The 25,745-nt window shown below is 35.9% G+C and overlaps 1 protein-coding gene across 1 annotated transcript in view; it reads left to right on the top strand.

The window, feature by feature from the left end:
* PRKN (parkin RBR E3 ubiquitin protein ligase) overlaps nt 1-25,745 on the top strand; it is a 614,220-nt gene that overhangs the window by 200,316 nt on the left and 388,159 nt on the right. Inside the window, exon 5 of the mRNA XM_037391827.1 lies at nt 8,351-8,434. Coding sequence (XP_037247724.1) covers nt 8,351-8,434 — 84 coding nt within the window. The remainder of the gene's footprint in view (nt 1-8,350; nt 8,435-25,745) is intronic.

The raw sequence follows: 25,745 nt of genomic DNA, 5'->3' as shown, positions 1-25,745 counted from the left end.
GGCTTTGTATGAACCTTCGTTGTTTAGTTGAGATCAGTGGGATTACTCCAATTCGTGTCCAATAATACAATGTGAAAGAAAAGAAAGACCAGAACTTATTAAAAACATCTTATTAACCGGTTTTCTTTTTTTTTTTTGATACCTGTGATAAGAAAGAAAAAGTAATGATCAATAAAATAACATGATGGGAGTTATTTTTACTGTGTTTACCTGCATTTTCAGTTAGAGATGAGATTCTCTGATACTTGGTTTTAAATACCTAGCACGCAGGAAGTCTTCCTAATTACACAACTGTGAGTAGTTCAGTGAATTGTCAGCTACTTCATTTTGGAAGAGTTATAACTATTGACATAAAACTGCCAATTTACTAATTAGCCTGGGCAATCTGAAAGGAAAATTTCATCCCTAAGATACCACTATAAATCAAAGTAGTAGATTCAATCCCGCAAAGACTTAAAACATGTGATTAACTCTGTTTCAGTATTATTTCTCATTTGAATAAAGCTATCTGTGTGCTTTACTGATTGCTCTAATGACCAAAGTCAATCATAACCAAAAGATTTCTAATGATGGATTCCTTAATTTGCTGTGTAGACTAAGTAGTTAATTCCAGTCCTCCCATTCCTCATCCACAAATCCCTTTAAAACCCTATTAGCCTCAAGACTTATTTAGTAGTCTTTTTCTATACTGTGCTCACTGCTGTATGGGAAATTCCATGTCCAAGCCTGTCCATGGTGAATTGGTTAGTTTTACTTGCAGTAAACTGTGCAGGTGGAAACAGTCTCACTGCTATTCTGAAGTGACATACAGAGTCATGTCATTCACAGTAGCATTTAAGAAAATGTGGGGTATAGGAGAAAAGAACTCCACTGTGTTATTAAATAAATTACAGATTGCCTCTTACATCGATGTATCCTATCACTTCTGTCCTAGTCAGTTGGTATCAATCTTGGCAGAAATGTCAAAAAATATTCTTTTGAAACAAAAATTATTCTCTCACTGCTAGAAGTGGCCTTTACAGGTCTGTGTAAACTGTGGGTAAGCTTTAATTACCTCTGTCTTTGTGACAAGCTTTGTGGCTAAGCAGATTTGCGTCATGAAGGTTACCAATCTGGCTGGTTTTGCCTCCAATAGATTATCTAATGTAATAAATTCTGTAGTATTGTAAATAGAACATCTGTAAAAGGCTAGCAAGCACTTCCTGGCTAAATAAGTAGTAATCTCTTTATAAACTTTATTCTTACCATCTCTCTGGTGGTGGATGTTGTTAGGCTCTGCTTTGGGAATGTCAAGAAATGCATTTTGTGCAAAACTGGATACTGCTGTTCAGAGTTTTACTTGGGAACAAAATAATGTCTACATGATAACTGAGCGCTTGGTAGAAACCTAGCAAGTGTCTTATTTAATAAGCATAGTCTAGTTGTATTCATAATTATCAAGATAAAAAATGCTGAAATAAATATGGATCTTTACGTAAATGTTATGGTTCAAATATATTTATGTCTTTGGAACTGAAATGAGATCTCCAATCTCTTTGCTATTAGAAACGTGCCATATGAATCTCTTCTGCCGAGTCTAATTGAGTATCACTCATGTAACAGCTAGATTTTTCTTAGCACTTCAAAAGATGATCAGATTGTTCTTCTAATTTAAGCCAGTTAAAAACTTACACCAATCCACATTTTATATATAGAAGTCTTAATTTTCTATCTCCATTACTGTAGTAATAAAATAGGATGAAAGCTTTTATTTGAATGTTTCATATCTGTACTATGCTGGGCAAGTGTGGAATGTAAAAAGCAAATCATATTCTGGGTTAATGCCACTTGAGAAAAAGTATGAATGCACCAGTTTATCAATAGTAACATCAGGCTTAATACCAGTTTGTCTCTTAAAGAAAAAGCTCTGGTCTTTCTTCCTTTTCACAGACTCTAGACTTTGGCCAGTTCCTTGGGGCTTTATCGCCTGCTGACTCTTCTTCAGCCTTAACTATCTGTTCTGAGACATTCATGAGCCTCCAGTATCTGACTATCTGTAGTCATCCTGAAAGTCACTTTCTTTGAAATATTGTTGAGGTAGCATAACAAGTATATAAGTCTTACAGGGTGCTAGATTTAGGAGAAGCAGACAAGCTTTAGTCAGGTGGTCCTGAGGGAAGCATCTCTGAGTATTTAGTAATAGTGTCTACTGTTGTGGGAAAATGTGTTCCCTTATAAAATTATTTTTCTAGGCTGAAGTGCTCATATTGTGAAAGCAAGATCAAATTTGTAATAAGAGTAGAAGAAAGCAACAGCAAAATGATTGTATCATCTCTGCTAAGATAGGATAGGTTTGTGACAGTAGGTGGGAAGTTCACATAATATTAATTACCTGTGTCTTCATACGTATGTCTACTGTCAGAATATATTTTGATTGCTACTGTGTCTGGAGAACAGAGCTGTCTATCTGTACTGGCACTAGAAACAGTTAATTGTGGTACCTTGGTGTACCTCTTAGAGAGGCAAAAAGATCAATTTTTATTAAGTAATCCTAACTTTTTGCGGAGCTTTTTTGTTGTATTGTGTCAAGATACTAAAATCATGCTGAGGGGTTACTGTACAACAGTTAGCTCCTCAGATACTTGCATGTAGACAGGTCAATAGCCATCCTTTTGCAGAGAAGTCTGAGTGTTTGCATGGTTTGCATTAGATCTATCACTTTTTCTAGTGTCTTGCATACTGATTTTTAAACCCTCTCAAGTACCTGAAATGATTTCTTACATAATTTTAAAAATCTTTCTGCATTAATACTTGTCCCTTGGTTGGGTCATTTGCTCAACATTTTAATGATTTATGTCTCTCATGTAGATATTAGCAGGTACAAAGATATTTTAATGATATTCTGCTGCATATTGTTCACTGGAGGAGAATATAAAGCAGGGAAAATACAAAGCGTTGAATACGTGGATAGTTTCCAGCCTTTTATATGATTTAGCATCTTTGAATCACTGGTTTCTACTGCTGACCTCTGCTTCTGACCTTTCACTGACTTCACAGGTCAACAGGTCTGTCAGCAACTTCATTTTGAATAATTTGTCATCTCAGATCTCTAGATAGTATTTCTGTTCTCAGAGAATTACTTATTTTTTTTTTTAGTAGTCATTGACCAGAATTAAGTTGAGGTTCTACAATACAAAATCAGATCTTGGGTACTGGATGGGAAGTATAGTGAGAGTAGAGTGTACTGTCCGCTGTATTGGGCACCAATACAATGTAAGGGTGGAATATACATAAGTTTCCAGTACTTCCCTCATACATTGAAAAAACCCCTCGGTCCTCTCTGTTCTTCATATGCTGCATAGCAGCTTCAGTTCAAATTTAATATGCCTTCAGCCACCTTTTTTTTTTCCTTGTCTTCCCACTCAGAAACGGAAGGAACAACTACCAAACACCTATAGTGTAACAATGTCCATACCTGGTTATTTGGGAAACACTCAACTGCATTTGACATGACTACTTCCTTCAGTGATATACTGGTGTTCTTTCTATTTCTCTCGTATGTTGTTTTCCTACTTATACACTGGAACAGTCTTCTCCTACACCCATTTTCATGCATAGCTTTCTCTGTGAGCTGTTTGGCTGTGTACAAGAGGTGTGGTTGCTTTAATCTTGCAATCAGCAGGCTTTGTTCTTCTCACAGTGTGTTGTTGATTAATGCAAACTAATAATTGCAAACACTACAGTGTGCGGTGTTACAACACCACAAGTGATTGGCTGGCCTGCAGTTTGACAGGCTTTTCTTAGATGCAAGAAATAGCAATACAAAAATTGCATTTCAAAGTGTTGCCAGAATGCCTGATTTCATTTTGATGTAATTATAGCAATGACATTTAGTAGTGCTGTCACTAAAGACACATTAACATTTTGAATATACAATGTTTTTTCAAGGACAAATACCTCTTTTGGTGTCTTTTTTTAATGTGGAAAACTAAAATCCTCAAGCACACTAAATCTTTTGGAAGCTTATTATATTATTAAGAATAATATATGACGTGAAGAATGCCAAGTAGAGATGTGGGAAAGGAGACTTTTCCTTTCTTACAAATTTGGAAAGTGAGACATAAAAATTATTTTTTTTTGGGGGGGGAGGGGGTGGTTGGTATTTGTTTTTTGTTACACACACATACCCCACCAGACAAGCACAAACCCAGGATACTCTGCTAGTGCACCTTGGTCTTCTGCTGGATCACTTTGTCCCTTAAGAACTTGGTCTAACTCTTGCTAGAGCAAAGAGATAATGCTGTGGTCTTAAAGCTGGGTCTGGTTAATGTCATCAAAAGCTAAATGCATATGATTTTTCTTACAGGTTTTATGCCCATCATAAGAGTTAATTTAAAGAAGTGTTGGATAGGTTGGGTTTTCTATGAAGCAAAAAATAGGAAGCTTTTAGCTATGGTGTGAGTGAACAGCTGAGTACTGACTGATAGTGTGGGACCATGCTACTGGTTTCCTGTGTATATGCTTTTAGCATGCCCTATGTGGAAGATGACCTGTTTTTATTTCAAATGGAGCCACTTCATGCAAAAAGTAATCTTGTGTGCTTGAGAAATTTCGTGAGGAAATTGTAGCAGAGAGCGCACTGTAAAGTTCACACTGTGCCATATAGCAGAGTAGCTGTCCCTCATAGATAACACCCTAAAAGATGACCAGAAATTTCATACTGATGTTGTTACTATTAATAACTAATTAGATATTGCCACATTAATCATATTTGGACCTGATTCAGTGCTAGCTGTAGTAGTTTACTTTTAACAGTTGTTGGTATTGCATCAATTCCTTTCTGTTCTGGTTTCTTTAGGGATGCTTTCTGGATTATGTTTTACAAGTCAGCTACTTTCTCAACTGCGACAAGACTGTGGCATAATCAATATAGTCACACTGCTTCAAATCCATTTAAAATATTTTTCTTTCTAACTAATAATTTACTAATTAATATTAAATATTAATTTAAAATTTAAACATTTTCTAGAATCTCACTCAACCTTATAAATGGTCCTACACCTATTTCCTTTCTTGCTTAAGAATTACTGTGCCTCCTTAAGTTTTTATGGTTATGGACCTAGACCTGCAAACTACTGAATACTTGGAAAGTTTTCTCCTGTAATAATGCTGTAACTTCACTGAAGTAATTCCTCTAAAAAGTTTAACTTGAAATATGTTCTACTTATGAAATCAAGATCATTAGTACCAGTGTTGATAACATATACCTGTGGAACTGCTTAGGTAAGTATCATGTCAAACTATGATTCCAAGACTAAATTTTTGGATGCTGTCAGGGTGTGTTACGGAATAGTTGATCAAAGAACCTGCAAGAGACGGTAATGCAGAGGATGTGATTTAAATGTTAGTAACAAAGACCTACTCTTTAGCAATGACTCTAATATATTTATGTTCTGAAACTTCCCAAATCTAAGCAAGGCACAGTATTGTGCTTGATTTTAAAAAAGAGATGCTACATAAAAGTAAGGGTCCTTGCTGAGAAGAAACTGGAAGGGACAGCTAAAAAAAAAAGGTTGAATCTTTGGAGGAGATGTGAAAATTATACTGGAATCAAAGATTATTTGTACAGAAATTTAAGGAAGACTGGATGGAAACTAGCATGACCAAACTGGGGGGGGGGGGGGGGGGGGAGGAGGAAGGAGGGGAAGATTATTAGAATCAAGCATGCGTTTTTCAGAAAATAAGTAGTGAGATAAATTAAAAGAACAGAACTCATCAAACCAAACACGTAATTCTAGCACCTTAAATATAAAAAACGCAATTGGGCAAGGAAAAAAAGTTTATAACTTGCAAACAGCAGAATAACTGTGACTAAGTCCTTTTAAAGTATAACAGGAGCAGCAAGTGTACAAGTCCACTAGATGATTGCTATATAAAGCCAATACTTGGAGAGGATGAGGTATAGAGCTGGTGCATCCTTGGTAACTAACGGACAGGTTCAGTATGGAGGAACCTGGAAAATACCTACTAGAAGGCCCCCTGTGGACTTTAGCATGCACACTTCATCTATGAAGTGGCAGATGAAATTCAATGTATTGGTATTAAGTGATGTGCACTGGGGAAAATGAACCTGAACTTTGTGTACATGATGAATTTTGTGTTGTTACATTCAGGAATGAGGTCTAAGAGCTATGGTAGGTAATTTCACCAAAATGCTGTCTCAGTGCTTAGTAACCATCAGGAAAATAAATCACACTTTATTTCCTTCCTAAATAATTATTAAAGAACAAATTCAGAGGTACCATCTTCACATACACTAGTCCAGCATATAAGTAAGTCTCATACTCTGTGGTGATGCGCATATTCTAAGAAGATTGAGTAGAATTGAAAGACATACGGAGAGAGTAAAAAGTTGATCAATGGTAAGGAACAGTATCCATATGGGGAATGGCAAGGTAGATTATTTTTCTTCCTGGAAGGTAAACTACTGTGAGAGGCATGCTAGAGATCTACATAGTCTTTGGTGGCATGGGGGAAAATAAATGAGAGAGCATCGAATGAAACTTTCAGCTGCTGAGCTGAAAACAATTAAAGGGAGGTGGGTTTTTTTATGCAACACCTGAAGGAGGCTCTGCTGTTCTTCCTGTAAAATCTCAAGAATGCTAGTTTCATGAGAGGTCAAAATTCACTGAAACAATTGATGGTAAACATGACTTTTAAAGTGTTTTAAATAATGAATTCAAGATTTTGGTTTGTTCTTTGTTGGTTTGGTTGGTGTCCGTGTGTCGTTTGTCCGTTCCCCCCCTCCCCACACACACCCCTATTTCAGGTAAAGTGTTACTACTCTATATTAACTGCACTATACTGCAGCTGGTTTTCTCCCAGTCAAGTCTACCAGTAGTCAACCCTATGCCTGCCTGCAATAAAACTTACACATGTTCAAGCTTTTTTTTGCCTATATCAAATGCCATAACCAGCTGCGACAAAGATCAGAGCTCAGCACAGAATAAGCTGTTTTACTCAAGTTTGCAGACATACTGGATCAACCTGTCATAGGCCAAGTTCATACTGCTAGGTTAGTTCAAAGCCCTCTCGACCATGTCTGCACTATGCTGAAGAAGTGCCTTATACAGAAGTAAAAAGGAGATGGATCTCAATATGGTACTGGATTACTTTGTAATCAACTATGATATAATTAGGCACTAATTTCACTAATGCAGTTAAACCTCTTGACTGCTGTAATTTCTCTTGCGGGTGAAGTTTTCCTGTTATTCCTGAGTACTGACGCTATCCCGAACACTGAATAATCCAAATACCAAATATTATTGTACCTTCTTAGTTGATTATTTCTGCTGCGTATGTGGATAGATGTAAGCTTCATATCTTTCTCAGATCAATCTTATTGTCTATTAATTAAATATTAAGTTGCTGTGAGATTAATATTAAAGTGAAGACTTGCACTAATGTAACCTAATTTTTTTTGTGTGCTAGGAAATATTTTTGTAAATGTTCCTATGTATGCCATGTATATAAACATTCTTCTTTGATAGAACATCATGTTAACCACACTATTTTGCAATTGTGAAATATTAATAGTGCTTATTTGTCATCTTTGTTTACTCTGTGTTTTTCAGTATGTTCATAAATGAACTGTTTCTATAGCTAAGGATTTTCCATCAGCTTTCTGTGGTTTTTTTCTTGGTTTACTTCTTTTAAACAGTGACTGACAAATCTTGAAGCTAACGTAAATGTCCAGGAATCTAACATTTCTCACTTCACATTTTTATTGTGTTGTATTATAGTTGGGTAAAGGCTTTATCTGTCAATAAGAAGTCCAATTTGCTTTACAGTAAACATCAAAGTTCATATTAGCAGTCCATGATAACAAAACCAGATTTCAGTAAAGTTAGTCATTTAATAAACAACAAAATACAAAATAGCTACTTAACGTAGTCTTTGTGTTTCAGTCCAGTCTTTCTAACTGTGCATTCTACTTCCAACTGTTGTCTTTTACCTTTTCCCCCTTAGCTGCAGGCTAAGGTATTAACAGTGTTAAACCAGAAGATGAGTCTTTGTAGCTTTTTAATCATAATTGTCAGTCCCTGTCTTCAGCTGGGAAAACGTACCTACTGTTTGACTTCTGTTCACAACAGTGACCTCAGGATGGAGGGATTGTATGTCCAGTCAGCGACTGAGCTTTACTGGTGAATATTGTCATATAATCTGATCTGACTTTTTCAGCATAATCATGAAAAAACTGTCTAGCTAAAGTCTAAAAGAAATGTGGGTAGGAAAAGCAGGAACAAACTCAACTTGTGTATGTTTACTTAAGTAGATTAAAGTTTTTATATGCTTTGGTTTTATTTTGAAGGGTCCATCTTGCTGGGACGATGTGCTGATTCCCAACAGAATAAGAGGTGTCTGCCAGTCCCAAAGGTGCAATGGAAACATAGCGGTAAGATGTTGTTATGTTTCTCCAAGTACTTTGACACTTACAATGACAAATATTTGTAGCAATTCCAATCCTATTAGAATTGCAGAAATAAATATAAATTTATGTGTATGGTATACTTCAAAAGAGATGTTCAATGTCAGATAATGTATCCAACATTTAGCAAAAGGGAGGAACTTTTTTGGTTGCTGCTTGGAATGAAGGAAGAAATTATTTAATGTCTTCTCTTTCACTGAAGTAGAATTCTTAGATATTCAAGTATCTATAAGTTAAATGCAGAATGTAATACTTAAACCTTTATGGCAATACTTATTTTATAATTGTGTGTATAATCAATGTCCTGAAAGCTTCAAATTTCTATGTCATCTTACATATTAGATCTTGAGGCTTTGTCTGCAGAAGCAGATTTCTGACACTTATTACATTACAACTTGTTCTCCCACGTTTATCATTGTTGTTCACTTTGTTTCTTGAAGTGACATCAATGATGAGACTGAGTAAGAAGCAGAATAAACATCTCAAATCCTTAATGAAGATTTTCCAGAACACATTAATGTATACTTACATCTTTTCATGTGTTAGATATTGTTCAATAGTATTTAATACTAAAGGGCTCTTACGGGTACTTCCTTCTCAGGAAGAAGCTTAATTTGAGGTGTTGCGTCTGGATATAGCTTTTACAGACAAACAAAAAACTTTGTGTGTATGAAAGGATTCTATTCATCAAAGATCAGCAGATTGGGACAACATAAGTGGCTTTTTTCAGAGGCCCTCACCTTCTCTGGTGCACTCTTCTTTTTCTTTTCCCTAGCAGGACAGTTAGGAAGTGGCGCATCCATGTGGTTCCATGGATGTCTCCTGCTTGGACACAGATGGTGTCAAGAATTATTTTATCTAACTTTAGGCACCAAACAGGTTTTTTAGGAATATGCTATTTATGATTGTTTCCGTGTGCAGCAGACAGACATGTAGGTCTTGCAGCTTTTGGGCTTCTGCTTCTCAGTGTGCTCTATGTAGCAGTGGCTCAACCACTCTTGAAAGTGGCAGGTATTAAGCATCCATGTGCTATTTTCTCAGCAGTAGTGAGCTCTGTTATGTGTACAAAAGAAAGACTTCTTGCCTCTGGGTAGATTGCCTGTAGCCTGTTATACTTCAGGAGTTACTCTAGCTGTAGGAGGGTTGGCTGCCTGACTTAACTTTTGCTACCTGTCTGTTATTACTGTGCCACTAATGTTGCTGGGGAGTTCTTCCAGGTTTCTCTTCTTTCTTTGAAAACCACACAGGAAAATAAAGAAGATAAAACATCCTTTTGACAAGGACAGGAGTCTCCTTGGCAGGTGTCCAGCTTGGGCCCTTTATATACATAAAGATGTGATCAAGATTCTCAGTATTGTCACCTATTGGGACTCTCAGAACATATCTGACTGAGTTGCAGCTACCAGCTTAGAGCTTTTGTTATCCAATCTGTCAGTGGAAAAGGTACTGAAATAGTGCCACTTCTGGCAACCCTGCCTCCTGAGCTACAACCCATTCCCTTAATGAAGATTTGGGGGTTTTTTTTATGGTTTTTATTTTTTCAAAAAAAGCAAAACCATAATCTTACCTGGCTAATGCTGTGGCAAAAAAACCCCCAAAAAACCCCCCAAGTAACAAAGTCCCATGGCTCCAGTTACTGTCAATGCCTCTGGCAAGTTGCATACTTAGCAGAGTGAAGGATCAATGTCTTTCAGTAAGGCATCACTGAACAAAAATCAGGAGACAACCTATTTTAGGTAGACATGTGACAAATGCAGCTTCAGACTACTCAAACTATAGGCCTGAGGCTGTTGTTAGAGAAATGTGCTGTTCCGTTGTTTCTAATCTGAAACACTTTCCCTTTCTACTAGCTACAAACCACTCTATCCAGTGGTGTTATTACTAAACCAGACTAGGATGCAAGAACAATCCTCCGTTTAATGATCTTGAACGCGAATTGCCAGCAATATTGATCTAGTCAAGAAAACTATTAGTCATACTCACTTCTCTGCCTATCCAGTAGATAGCCTTGCTCCAGATCTTTGAATTAGTGATTTCTTGACGACTTTTGGTCCTTGAAAGGTGTCCTTCTTGTGTTTTGGGGTGGGGTTTTTTCAGCCTCAGTCACTGTGAAAACACATCTTTACTTCCTGGGAAATCTTCCAGTCCAAAGGCTTAAATCACCAAACCTTTTGTTTTGTGTCTTGCCTACAGCTGGAAGCAATAGAGATCCTAGAGATGTCCCTCCAGGGATCTGTCACTCTTTCCTGCTCTGATAAAACAGTCTGGAAAAGAAGAAAATTATAGCCTTAACTAATTCTTGGGTTGAAACCTCTAAGCTTTTATTCGCTATTATAGTTTCTAGGAGATTGTCACAATTTATGCTGAAGTATTTATTTTTGCATTGTCATGACAAAGTTTGTGCAATTATATTTTGTCTGTCTTTAAATATCTCCCCAGTGTACATTCTTCCTTACAGTGATGGGTAACAAAGAAGCTTTGAGACTCTTAGTTGTCAGTTATCAACAAACTGCAAATACTGCTGTTGAAGCAAAGAAAAAAATATTCCTACATTATCTCTCCCCCAAGATAAACACATTTTGCTCAAAAAATATTTTTTATCAGTTTCCACTTCTCATAAACACAAGTTTACAACATACCTTCAACAGGCAATGTGTTTTTTCACAAAATACTAATTTGTATGTATTTTGATACAAGATCAGGCTCTTGCCAGAAATCAAAGACACTAATTCTTTGGTTGCAATATAGAAATAGAGTAATTGATAATATAAAAAAGTAACAAATAAAATTTTGATTTAGCTCAATAAAACTTGTAAAGGATTGCCAAAAGATAAAATTAATATCTTAGTGATAAATGCACCGTGATTCAATATGTGTTCAAAAACATGAAATGTATGTGACTAATTTTAGTGGATTTGGAAGACAAACTAAATTGAATTTAAATTTTCATATGATCTGCTCTGTGCTTTATTTGTGATTCCAACTACTTTTGAGCATGGAGTGAAAAATCAGGTATTTTTATAGTCCATAGTTATGATCAGAAGAAATAAAAGAGAAATAAATGTAAAAGTTAAATGTTGTAATTCTGCCATCTTAAAATATGGCATTGCCGACTGAGAGATTGGAGAACCTGGAACACTGGATATCAGTCCCCTGTGCTGCCTGGGGGACTTCCCCACAGTTTCTTTCATATTTGTTTCAGTTATAGGCTGTTATCCCATCGCCTAGGGTAATAAGCTCTTGAGAAGTTGTGTGATCTATCCAGAAATACAAAAGCTTTCAAAAACAACTGAAAATGGGGCCTAAACAGATAATATGGATCTTGAAAAGACAATAAGCAGTGTTTCTTTCAGAGATTTGATGTTAGACTACTTTATGAAACAAAATGAATAAAATAGTGTTTTGACAAATAGTGAGTAAAATACAGAGTATCCAAAGCAGAGCTCAATGGCTTTTTTTCACATTAATTACAGTATCAGAATCAATAGGTTCACCACAAACTTCTAGAGCTCCAAAAGGATGAAGGTGGTGTGGAGGCTTATGTTACTGCAATTGTAGCACACTCCAGTCACTGTTATAACAAACTTCAAGTATGTTAATTAGGAAATGGAAAAGTTGACTTTTGCTGATTGACACATTTTAAATGACGATCGAAGTGGAGTCTTTCAGGAAGCTCTTTTGCAAACCAGGATCATTCACTAAGTGAGACAGAACCTTGTACTTTTGGTGGCTGTCTCAAAACACTTCAGCCAGAAGGGCGGCATGTAATTGTGCAGGTAGACTCTTATTCTAGATAAATAATTGAATGCATCAGCAGTGCTCCAGGCTCTGGGTTTTCAGGCATAATTGTTTGCTTTTCTTTCAGTTTCTTTTCTTGTAGTTCTTAGTATTCTTTCAAAAGGGCAACCCAAAGGCTGTGGAAACAAGTGTGGTTCTCTGAAATTCCAGATGATTCTCTCACATGAGCATAATATAGTTACAGACTAGAATCATAGAATCATTAAGATTGGAAAATAGTTTTAAGATTGAGTCAGTAAACCTTGCCCTGCCAAGTCCATGACTAAACCATGTCACTAAGTGCTACATCTACGCATCTTTTAAGTAACCTCAGGGGTGGTGACACAGCCTGTTCCAATGCTTGATGAGCCTTTAAGAAAAAATTCTTCACTCAATGTCCAATCTAAACCTCCCCTGCTGCAACATGAGGCCATTTACTCTTGTCCTGTTTGCTGCTTACTTGGGAAAAGAGACCAACACCCACCTCACTACAACTTCTAAATAGCTTGAACTGATTTTTTGGGTCACTTAGCTAGATACCAGAGATTGCTTTGTTTAATGCAGAGCAGCACCATAGTTCAAGCTTCGCAAATCCATAAAACTGTATGAAGTCTTTACTGATAGGTGAGAGTTGAGGTTAGTAAGTGATTTATGAACAGCTTTTTATATAATGAAGAATTCTCATCCGTACCTCTGAGGTCCTTCTTGTGTTGTGTAAAAATGTTATTGTAAACAGAGGGAGATGAAATCTTTTCTGTAGGTGAAGACCCATGTTTTCTCTCCTAGAGGAGTGTGCTTCTAGTTTCAGTGTCAGAAAGTGGTGTCTCATTATTGGCCTCTTAATTGTTATTTTTATTTATTTATTAAAGACTAGAATTCATTAAAGGAGGAAACAGTTGACTCTCCATATTTGTTAGCTGGTGTATTCTTTGACTAGAAACATTTCCAAATGGCTGCATAAACAAAAGCAAAGATAACTGCCATGTTTAAAGAAAGGACTCTCATGAGCACGCTCCTGTTCTCTTTCTTTAAAGACAGAAATAAACTTATTCTTTTATGAACCCAGTTCTCCTATTTAGTGCAGAGTTGATGCAGTGATATATTTAAAGTGATGGTTCACAGTTTTCCAGTACTTTTTAATATTTTTTAAGACTTTTAAATAATTTTAGAATTGTGTTATTACTTTTTCCAATTCAACCTGTAAATCATGATAGTGAGATCACAGTACATTTTCCAAAAATATTTAGAAAAAAGCTTTGCAAAATCTAGTATCAGTGATACAGAATTTGATACATAGAATGTACCATACCACAGAGTTAAAATAGAGGTGCTGCTTTTCTTAGAGCATTATAAATAATCAGTTCCATTAACTTAGGGAAATTGACAGAAACAAGCTATTTCTCAACCAATTCCAAGCTTGAGTGAATGCTATTGGAGCTATCTTGGGTTTGGGTTTTGTTTTCAGTGTAATGGTAATAATTGGAACATATGCTTTCCGCTGAATAAATACAGCTGTCACATGTAGTTGAACAAAAATCTGTCTAATTTGCCTCAAATGAGATTTTAGCTGCTATCATGTTGAGGGTCTGGTATTTATTCCTTTGTTTGCAGGGTCAGGAGGTATTTTTGGTAAGATTTTGGAGGATTCAGTTTTTACAAGCAATCTGAATATATTTGATACTGAACTCTTTATTCAGTCAGTTAATATCTTTCCTTATTCAAATGAAATACTACTGAAGAAGTGTTCTTAATAAGCTCAAATTTCTGCAGTTTTCTAAAATACATATAGAACACTTCCTGTTTGTTATCAGATGAAGTGTATTTCTGATTGTGAAGAGGAGGACTTTTTCTTCTGTGTATAAAAATGCCATTACATTTTCTTTCTCGTCAAGGCTCATGCTATTCAGAAGTCACCAAGAGCCCCAAAACGACAGCTTTTTTCATAGGTACTCGGAGACAGAGCTGTAACGCCACTGTAAACCACTGAAGTGGTGATTTCATAGGAATCAGCTCCACATCAGTGCCATGCTCAAATCAATGTGTATCACTTTTCAGAAAGAGATTTCTGTCTCCAAGGTAAAATATAGGACAAGTTGTTTTTAACTTTAGAAACATGTGGAAAAAGTATTAATGTTCTGTTGTGTTCTTGACATTCTTGCTTGATATGCAGAAAGAGTTTTTGTAGACTTCAAAATCTCAGAAACCATAATGGAAGGGTTAAACAGGATTATAGGTCAGATAAGTTTTAAGTCATTGTGAATATGGAAAAATTAAAAATCATTTTAATGGAAATATAAATCTAGCTCATTTGATATATCTCACTACAGTTATCTTGATTTTTTTTTTTATTCCTGATGAAGGCTGCTTCAACTGTCCATCATAACTGAATAGCATTTTATCTCTTCTCCAGTCCCAAAAACATATTAGGTGTCAGCAAATCATTTCTAAAAGAAGCAACAGGACTTCTGTGAACTTATCTCTAAGTACTAAGTTTCCTTAAATATTGGTATACCCTTCTAATCAAGCTCTATAGCAATGTCCTGTGTCCAGGGCAAATATTTATTTTCCAGTTTGGTTACTCAGCTATTTTTCCTCTTTTTTTTTTTTTTTTTTTTTTCCCATTATGAGTATAGCATCATTATATGTGGTTTTAAACAGTCAGATTCCCCTACATAGTAGCCTCACTGTTCTAGCGTGTGTTTTGGGGCAAAGAGTTTGCAATATGAAGCATGTTATGTTTTTTTATTACTTTTACTATTATTTTCTACATTCCTCCTGTGTGAGTTGAATCTAGTAATTTTTATATATAGATTTTTTTTTAATATTTGTCATGAATATTTTTCCTTCTCCTGCATGTTTACTGTCATTAGGTTTAGCACTGAAGACAGCATTATTATTTAATCTTTTCATAGTCAATCTGTTCCGCAGGGAGTCTATGCTCATCTGGAATAGCCTGGACTAAAAAAATCAAGGGAATAGCGTTCAGCTTGGGTGGTTTAAATATGCAGCTTACCAATTTTTTTTTTTCAAGCATCCAAAGCTATTCTCAAACATCACTGTTCAGATGAAATATTCTTCATTTTTTCATCTCATTTCACTATGATCAGCTCAGACCTTGGTTTCAGTTGAGAACAGAAATAAATTATGTAACAGTTGGAGTATCAAGAGTAAAACAGTAAATTTATCGTTGTTATCAAAATGTGAATATAGTAAATTAAAACCCTATCATCTCATTGTAGGAAGGGTCTGATATATTTCTGTATCATTTATTCAGTGTGTACAGTGATGTGCTTGGGTGTTTGTGAAAGGAAACACATCTGTCTGTCCTTGGACCCATTAGATTACTTTCAATGTTATTATATTGCTATGAATAATTTTAAAAATTCTGAGATGTTTCTTAATACCAAGAAACCTTTTGACTCTTATTTCTTTTATTTCATTTCTCTCCATGTTTAGTTTGCATTATGCATTAGAGATTAGTCCAGATATCACATGCAGTAAAAAAAAAAATCACAGCGAGTATGATGGAACACAAATGCTAATTAAAATACCAGATAAGATTTTTTTAACACAGCCTAATATCTGTGATGTAAGATTATGACAGCTTCTTTATCAAGACTGGAAGAGAATTATTCAAATTTCATATATTACAAGTTTCAGAGTATTTTTCTTATTTGCCAGAGACTGGCCATTGCTTTTACTATTTAGGAACTGTTATATTCTTTTTATGCCGAGTGGTATGGCAAGTAAAAAGAATAAAGCATAAATGAAAGTTAAGTAACAAGCAAACCAGACCTGTCATTGTAGTTTTACTCCATCTTTTCTATTTTGTGGTATAAGAAGGGGCCAGAGCTAACAGAGGAGTAAATAATTTTGGAGAATTCTCTGATTTTAAACCCACTTCCCTTCAAAAACTTATCCATTCACCAAATTAAAGATTAAAATGGCTTTGTTTTAATCACTAAGTTTAGTTGTCTCATTAATACGTCTGATGCTTTGGTTTGATTTACGCTTCCACAGTGAAGATGAGAATCAATTTGGGCATCCCCAGTCAAGTTTCTCTTGCATAAAAAAAGAAGTCTCTAAATTGTTTGTGAGGAGTGTCTTTTAAAGCCTAGTTAGCTAAGCTGAACAATGTCCAAAGTCAGTCTGACTTTTAAGTTTATTACTACAATTAATGTGCATGCATTCCTTACGATAACTAGAATAAATGTAGAGCAGACATACTACCCACTTAATTGTTTGTTATATCGTAAATTAATCAAGTCAGTTACTTGACCCTAATTTACGTAGCAAAACATAAGAATCCATATGTATGACTGAAATAATCAACACCTGCCAGCATATTAAGACAGATCTCATGGTCTTGATAAATGTCACCTTCAAAATTTATGCGAGCCTTCTAATCAATCACAATAGCATATGTATCATTCTCATATCACATCTGTAACAATACAAATGCAAGCCTGTAAAAATTTGCTTTGAACTACTCTGCTTTTAAATTGTGAACTATACAACCAATTTTTAGCATGCACCAGCTTTGAGCTTCCAAAAACGTTCATAAACATGTTAGGACTTCTTTGAACTTCTTTCCATATGTTCCAATTTCCATGTTATTTAACCTTTAAGGTTTTCCCGCCCACCCTCTATTTCTGTGATGAACAGTTGTGTCCCAAGGTATAATTTGAGTGATCTAGTGCATCGTGGTTTAACCCCAGCCAGAATATATGTACAACGCAGCCATTTGCTCACTCCCCACCACCTCCAGCCCCCCAGAGGAACTGGGAGGAAAATCTGAAAAGAATGAAAAATTAAAGGGTTGAGATAAGAACAATTTAATAATTAAAATGAAATAGGATGAGGAAAAAAAATCAAAACATTAACTTTAATAATATCATTTATAATGAAAGGAGGGAGAAGTGGGGAGGAATAATATCCAAATGGAAGGGAGAAAAAAACAAAAAAAGTGATGCACAATACAGTAACTCACCACCTGCTGACTGATACCCAGCCAGTCCCCAAGCAGTGATCGGCAAGCCCCAAACAACTCCCCCTGGTTTAAATACTAAGCATGATGTTCTGTGGCACGGAATATCCCTTTGGCCTGTTAGGGTCACCTGACCCAGCTGTGTCCCCTCACAATTTCTTCTGCCCCTCCAGCCCTCTCACTGGCATGGCCTGAGAAATGTAGAAGTCCTTAACTTAGTAATAAACATTACTTGGGAACATCTGAAAACGTCACCATGTTATCAGTATTGAATCATGCACCAAATCTAAAACACAGCACTGCACCAGCTACTAAGAAGGTTAACTGTCCCAGCTGAAACCAGGCCAGCGTGCTAGCATTTCAAGATCTTCTCTGGTCCCGTGGAACTGTTTGGGAATGCAGAACTGCTGGGATACAAAATAGGAAGCCTGAAAGACCCACTAAGGCAATCCTGTGGACTGCAGATACTTCCAGTTGTGCAATTGGCAGGCATGGGTGGGAAATAAGTGATCCGTAGGTATAAAGGCAGAAAGAACATTTTGATAATTGTACCTAACCTCCAGTGTAACACAAGTTATGATCCTTTCCAGAAGTAATAGTTTTTTGAATGAGTACATAAAATTCAGAAAAACTTGCATCCTTGACTTAAAAAAAAACAAACAAACCAAAAAACAAACCACAACAGTGGTGAATTAAATAAGAAAACCCTCCCTTGCTTTACATGATTCATTCGTTACCTTGCCTGTTAAAAAATGTGGTTTTCTCGGACGCATAGTTAAAAATGTAAAAAATTTTGGTATTACTTTTTGTCTAGCTTCATCTTGTCAGGCTTTATTTTCTATCACCTGTCTTGTATTATCCAGAGTCCTCTGTTTCTTCATGTTGGTGTCTGTAGACTATAAAGTTCAGGTGTACCTTATCCTTTCCTTGAATGTTCCAAGGGGTAAGTAATAAAACCTCATTTTCCAGTCCTCAATCACTTGCTCTCTGCTGCACATTTTTCCTAAGTTTCACACATCAGTAGCGGGCACAGTTGTAACAGTGATGCCATCAGTGCCAACTATAGGGATTATACAGTCTGCTTGTGTTGATATCCAGCACTTGTATTAGAGAGTTTAATCATAACATCATCCCGAGGGTTCCAGTTCAGCTGAAGATCCACCAAAAATCTCAGTCATTTCAAATTGCTCCCTTTCTGGACAGAGTCCTTCCTCCTGTGTGCATGGGCCTTACTTCTAAGGGGGTGACTTCATTTTTGGCTGTTTTAGAATGCATATTATGTGTTAAGTCTTAGCTGAGTAAGCTGTTCATGTGGCTTTTTTTAGTGACTTTTATTTATCATTATTTTCCACACCCTCAGATTTTGTGCCATCTCAAAAATTTGAGTAATTACTTTATGCTTTCTTCCAGATCAAAACAAATGTATCGAATAGCATAGGGCTAGGAGATCACTGCAAAACTGGCTTAGAAAACAGACATTTGATGATTTACTATGGGAAGTTACATCTTTAAAACATATCAGTTAAATCCATCTCACGTTGATCTCATAGTGTACTAGTTTCTTAATCAAAATGTCAGTACCATATCAAATGCCCCACAAAAATCTGGGTAAATTGCAACATCACTATTATGTTGTTCCGCTAAATTTGTAATCTCATAAAAGTCATTTTAGTTTGATAGGGTCTAGTTACCATAAATCCTTGTTGATTGACGTTAATTACATTCCTCCTTTCATTAATCAAATACCGTATTAGCTATTTATTTTATCCAGTGCTGGTGTCAGGCTTACATGCCTGTAATTACCCAGATTACCTCATATAAAGCTGTCCTAAATGAAGGCATGATGTAGTTCTGTTCCTGTAAAGCTCTCTAGTTTAAATCATCTCTAAATGTGGCTGGTTTTGTTTAGCCACCAGTGCATTTTCTATAGGAGGAGCAGAGAGGGTGAACAGAACTGAAAACAACACCTACGGGACTTTAGAATAACCTGCAAAGATGCTGCGATTATATAATGAGAATTTTTGCTAGGCCTTTAAACTTACGTACTCAATAGCAATTACAGATTAAAAATGCTTACTTCAAGCACTTGATTAGTGAAGAAAGAAACATGGCAGTTAATTTTTCTTAGTATTTAAAGATCTTTAACTACAATGCAAAGAACTCTAAAACACATTACAAATTATTTCATCTCTACATTTCTTCTCACTTACCTCTTTAGGAAACTATAATTAGTTTGGTGGTGTGTTTGGGTTTTCTTTAACAGATATTCTCAAAGTAACCTCATGCTGCAATAGATCAATTTTTATAAAGAAATTATTTTATTCCACTTCTCAGTGCAGAAAAATCAATGGTACGTAAAAAAATCTATTATAAAATAATAAGAAGTATATACAAGGATAAAAAAGCTGAAGTATTTATCTTGGAAATAGAAGTTAAATCTTTTAAAATTAAGATGTCTCCTAATATAAAAAAAAACCACAAAACTTATTCACTCTTTCCCAGTGTAGAAGTACAATATTTTTACGGTGTATTGGACACTTTTAATGGGTCACAGACAGGGTCTGTATCAAAATCTGCCACCAGCAAACAAGTATGATTTAGAACACTTGATTACTTAAGTGATTTTTTTTCTTTGGACTGTTACTTTAAAAAGCTTTTTTTATTATTATTTTTGAGCAATGCATTATTCTTGGCGCTATAAAAATCCTACAACTGAGATAAAGTCAGGTATTTGGAACTGTTTCTCAGTTTTCTCATCTCACCAACAGTAAAGACTTGCTAATAGTCTTTGTGAGCTGGAATTTACATAGACTTTCTGGCAAACCCAGAGGAACTCGTTCATTTCTACTCCGTGTTGAATGGTCTTGGGAAGTTTAGCTCATCTTGCATGTATTGCTACCACAGTTTCTATTTACATGTGGGAAAACATCACAATTTTGTAAAAGATCAAACAAAATATGCTGAAGATTGTAATGTTTTCTTCAAACAAATCCTCTGCTCTTTGATGTTCTTAATTCGTTAACATTGCCACCAAAAGAAAAAAAAAATCCTTTGTTGCTCGTTATTTTTTGTATCTGTGGTTCAGTTCCAGAAAACCCTGTCTTGAAAACGTGAGCATTAAGCATGCTTTCAGAGAAATTTTTTTTCAGTGTTTGATTTTATCTTATATGAACATTTACTTTGCATGGTTGCACTCAGCTGCTAGGTTTTCCTGGTCCTTCAACATTGCCTTTTAAAATTAAACAGGTTTTTTTGAACGCAACTTCACATATACCTCAGTGATAAAGTTCTTGAAAAAATCTTCAGATGGTGTAGGTGCTTCATCGTTTGGTGAGAGGCAGTTTCAGGTGAGTTGAAGGTTTGTCCTGTAGCAGGAATCAGTGAGAGTTTTGGAAATACTGATACCTTATGTTAACAAGTCAATAGCTTTTCTTCAGATTTTATGATATTCCTGGTTTCTCTGAAAAAGCAGTTAATGTTTTATAAATGATCATTTTTATAATCTCCTTGAAACTGTTAGTGTTAAGGGTCTGATGATATGGAAAGTGATCAGAGTAGCCTGGGTTATCTGACCAAATTCTAGAACGTTCACAGCTCCTGTAATAATTCCATTGACTGTGGTGAAAGGTAGATAATTTTTGCAAACTGAAAATGAATGTAAATGTGCCTTTAATATTTTTAAAAGGTTTTACTTCGATAAATGTCTGAAAAACATGTTGGCGATGCACTGCAGCAAGGAACTCATTCTGTACCCATGCTGTGCTGGCTGTCATAAAACACTTAACAACACTGTAAGATTGTAATATCCGTATTGTGGCCAGATAGTGTTCTTTTCCAGTTATTGTGATGTTCAAAATAACCACAGGGAGATTCCTCTTTGTATGGTGCATAATTAAACTGCAGAGCTCTTTACCATGATACATTGTAGAAGTTACAATGCATTCAAAAAGTGACAAACTAATGGAAGAAAAATCCGCTGAGAACTATTAAATATGAAGATGCTTCTGGTTTAGGAAGTCTGAGCAATAAATTGCTGGGAATTAGGAACATATTCTAGGCAAATACCATTTAAAGTTTGTCCTCTGTGGTAGTTCTTGTTTTCTTTTTTGTTTTTGTTTGTTTGTTTTTTAACATACATTTTAGGCATCTACTGTTAAGTTCCTGTTAGAGAAAAAATACAGAGCTGGATGGACTGCTCTGTGATCTTGTGTGGTGAAATAACCAGATGCTACCAGAATAGATTTCTTAGGGAAGACAGATATTATCAGACTGAGATATAAAGGATAAATATGACCAATATATTTGTCACAGTCTATATAAAGGATTACTTTTTTATTATTAATTATACTCTGTGTGTGTGTCTGTACATATATATGTATTTATTGAGTCTTAGTTACACGCAGCATGAATACAAAATGGGAGGGGAGCCCAAATTCATTATATTGTATTCTTATGCCAGGAAGAAATGTGGGAAGAATGTTTGTGACTCTCACTGACATGTGTTATTGCCATAATATAATCTCGAGCCTAGTAGTGAACACAGTGTTACAGTTACTCTATGTTGTATGTTGCCCAACAAGTAATTTCCACATGTTATTTAGAGGTGATTAGATTGTTCCTGCATTTGATCTATTAGACTTTTAGAAAACATATGAGGCATTCAGGGACCTAAAAAAATTAGGAGCAGTAATTGAAACCTATGAATGAAATGCCATTGTATTAAAGCCAGAGAATCTCAAGAAGATATGGAAGAGTTAGGTCCCTAACATCGTGCTTACTCTGTTAATTGTTTCACATATCAGACCCTCATTTTCTTTCAAATACAGCTTGTTTGATACATATTTTTGCATGTACTGTGTGGCAGCACATCTAATGTGTTCAGGGAAAGTTTTTTGTAATTCAGTGTATTTCAGCACACTTTCACTGAATTCTTTGTTGCTCACTGTATGCACATGACAAACAATATGCTACTTTCTGCAGCTGTTGCAAGTTCATCAATGATAATTGAAACCTAGGATTTCCACTCAAGCATGTAACATGTTTTTGCAGTCATCTATCACCTATCAAACCAGATGAAGGTGATTCTGTTAGGGTACGGTATGGTACTCTCCTCAAATGTCAGGCAGCACTTATATGGAATAGCACAATTTTTTCATTTGCATCTGGCAAGTACTGTTGTTGAGTGATAACTGTGTCATTTTGCAGACTGACACACTATGTTATATTCTGTGAGATCTAAAAGCTGCTATAAAATTTACCTTGGCATCAAATGTGTTTCCCACCTATAGTTTCCATGCTTGATGTTCTTGGCTGAGATTCTAAAATGTGAAGGTATTAGGTTTTGATTATCAATTATCTACTTTAGTATTGGTCCTAGCTATTTATAAAAAAACATGTCTGTAACTGGGATCAGTTTGTAACCTAATTTGTGTCTTCTGCCTCTATGTATGCATGTTACGAAATTTTTACAAATCAGAACTAGATTTAAAATAATCATGCATTGTTTATAGGATGTGGTGGTGCGAGATAATCTAGTCAATGACATCACCTGTGAGCTTCTCTCACCAGGGGCTGCAAAGTAATTCATATTAGAAATGTTGCTACAAATTATGGGCTCTGTCTCTCATGGTTTATGCTAACGTGGTGGGTAGTTCTTGAATAACTTCTGTCAGCAATGCCTGGATTCTCATTGTATTGTAGTTATATGGGGCCAGGCAAATGTGGTTTGTCTTCTGTATACAACATGTGTGTATGTATATATATATATAGCTCAGAGAAGTCCGTTACAAGCAAAACTTTTGTTGTTATGAGTCTAGAAAGTTTAAATTGTAATAACGAATGTCTTTTTGATTCTGTTTTCTGCCTTAATGGCCCAACTCGGGAAGATATTTAAAGTATATACCCAGCTTCAAATATACAGATATACTGCTGCAGTAAACACTGCTTTATGCTTTAAGCACCTGCCCAAATGGGACGTTAATTTGAATGCATATTAATTAACTGTATAGATACATAAAAACTGGCTTAGTGAAACTCTTACAGCGTCATTAGAAATATTTCGGCCTGTTTGCTGGGGGGATGCTTGGAAGGCAAGTATTTCCCTTGCTTCAGCACGATGGTTAGAAATGTACGGTTAAGAAAAACGCAGCAGCTTGTTAAGAGCGTGTTATCCACAGACTTTTTGACATCATGTATTGCAATAGTTCTCTTTCAAATCTCTGTGAAATCTCATGTCTCCGAGTAATAAATCTGCTGATCAGTTGTACAGTGTATTATAGCAGTTCTTTGGGACTTCAGTAAATGTTTGGGGCATTCTGAAATCAAATGTCTGAGGTTTTATACTGTGGTAATTCAATGTATGGGGGTAAATTAACTGTGGTTAGGAATTGTTTTTAAAAGCTACACATGCTGAAACTGTTGTCAGGAGGTCGGGAAATAGTGTTCTAGTGGAAAGTGGGTTTCATCCTTTTGATGCATAAAGCTGTCTCACATTCCCGCTAAGCCCACCATTGCAAGATCAGCACTGGCACAGGAATATTCAAGTTACATCAATGGCTTTTGTCTTCTGCTGTAAAGAAAAGCCTTGTACTTCTGGTGCCTGTGTGGCAATTACTAAGAAATAATTTCTTGCTGAACACCACTGTTATGTTGCCATTAGGAGAAGATGTAATTGTTTATATCTCCTTTTCAAACAAAAATATTGGCCCCATATTAATTTTTGGCTGTAAAAGGGAAAAGTAAATTAAAAAATCACTTTGGAGATAGCTATTAAAGGTGTTATGACTTTTATGCATGTTTTGAGGTGGCACCCATAAAGAGGTTGATTTCTGGAAGCTTTATCTTAAACATTGGTAGGCAGTAGTGCATTGCTTCCAAGATCACTAACACGTCAATAAGGATTTGATGTGGTAACTTAATTCTTGTAATTCACAGGTTTTGCTGGAGCATTTGTATAGCTGGAATTTTGTGAGGATCTCCACCTGACTTTCTAGCTCAGAGAAACTTGGCCTAATAAATTTGTGCAGTTTAAGTAAACTTTAATTTAAAATAGTTTGTTTTTTAAGTAAAAGTCACAACTACTCTTTGAAAACATATAAAAATAAAGATATAAAGTATATGAACAAGGGAACCATGCTGGAAAACATTGTATCCATATTACCACCCACCCTGCTGCTCCCCTCCCCCCCCCCAAAAAAAAAAAAAAAAAAAAAAAAAAAAAACACACAACAAAACACCAAACCTCCAAAACTGCCCCCTCCAAAAAAAAAGTGACAAAATTTAGAAGAACGTTAGAACCATTTACAAACAATCCACGTGCATTAGCATAATACTTGATGCTACATTATTTAATGTAACATTGTTCCTCTGTTACCACCTATGTTTTGTTTGTATTTTAAAGACTATAAAATGTCGTGTGTGTCAGATACTGAGTTAATTTTGAATGTATGTAACTTGCATCTTGGAACCTGCTTCTTGGGGCCCATTTCTCATTTTATTTTTGAGAAAGCTCCTGTGGTTGGGAGAAGCTCAGAATAAACAGTGTGGCTTACCTAGGAGATGGCATACTGCAACAAAAATATTTTCTTATGAAAAAAATAAAATACTCATTCTTGCATGAAGTGGTGTTCTATATAAGCATGAACAGTAAGTAAAAAGTGAATAGAGACTGTGTCCTGGTTTTGGTTAGAATAGAGTTCCTGCTTGTCCAGATTTGGATCAGGGAGTTTGAGGGTGCCTGTCAGGAATCTGAGTTAGAGCCTGGTTAAGGTTGCTATGTGTACGAGAGTGATACAGTTGGAACTCTTTTGGTTTCATGAAAACATTAGTGTGTTATATCCAGGGCATCTTAATGTGTGTGAGTCGGTTCTCTCTGCTTATGTTCCTCAAGACAGCACACACTGGAAAAACTTCACTTGGCACTTGCAGTGGTACTGGTTTGTCAGCCTTCAACAAGTTAAAAAGACAAAGCCCATGTCATGTTCTTGGTAACAGTCAGTGCAGGGTTCTGAATCAATGTAATTTAGATGGAGCGTGTGCTTCTCTGGAATTAATTTCCATCGAGGACTGCCTTTTGATATAAGAAAAATGGTTACTGCTCGTTTCATCCAGTCTGTGGAGAAAAGGGTGCTTTACCTGTTAAGTTACTGCAGAAGGGCACTGCCACCACTGTTGAGCCTGCAACCAATAGTAGTTGTAGCTTCTGTACTTAAGTATACTGGAATGACCAGCTGGAGCAGGACACAGAGGAACTCCTTTTTGGGCATAATTTTTTTTTCAGGTAGCAATACTGAATGTATTGGGTATTGTCCCTAGGCTGTGCTGTCCTGGGTTCCAGTCCCTGCACTCTGCATTAACTAAAGATTTTGCATGACAGGCTGAATAATTTACAGGTATTTGTGTGTCTATGAATGCAGTTGCATCCCTACCCCCACTCCTAGGAGCTGAGTTAGGACCTCTGTGTGTTTGGGAAAGAGCTGAACACAGGTTTTCTACTTTCTGTGTTTTCCAAGTTGC

This window comes from Falco rusticolus, chromosome 6 (assembly GCF_015220075.1).
Source record: "Falco rusticolus isolate bFalRus1 chromosome 6, bFalRus1.pri, whole genome shotgun sequence".
NCBI classification, from domain to species: Eukaryota; Metazoa; Chordata; class Aves; order Falconiformes; family Falconidae; genus Falco; species Falco rusticolus.
This window is presented reverse-complemented; position numbering and strand designations above follow the sequence as displayed.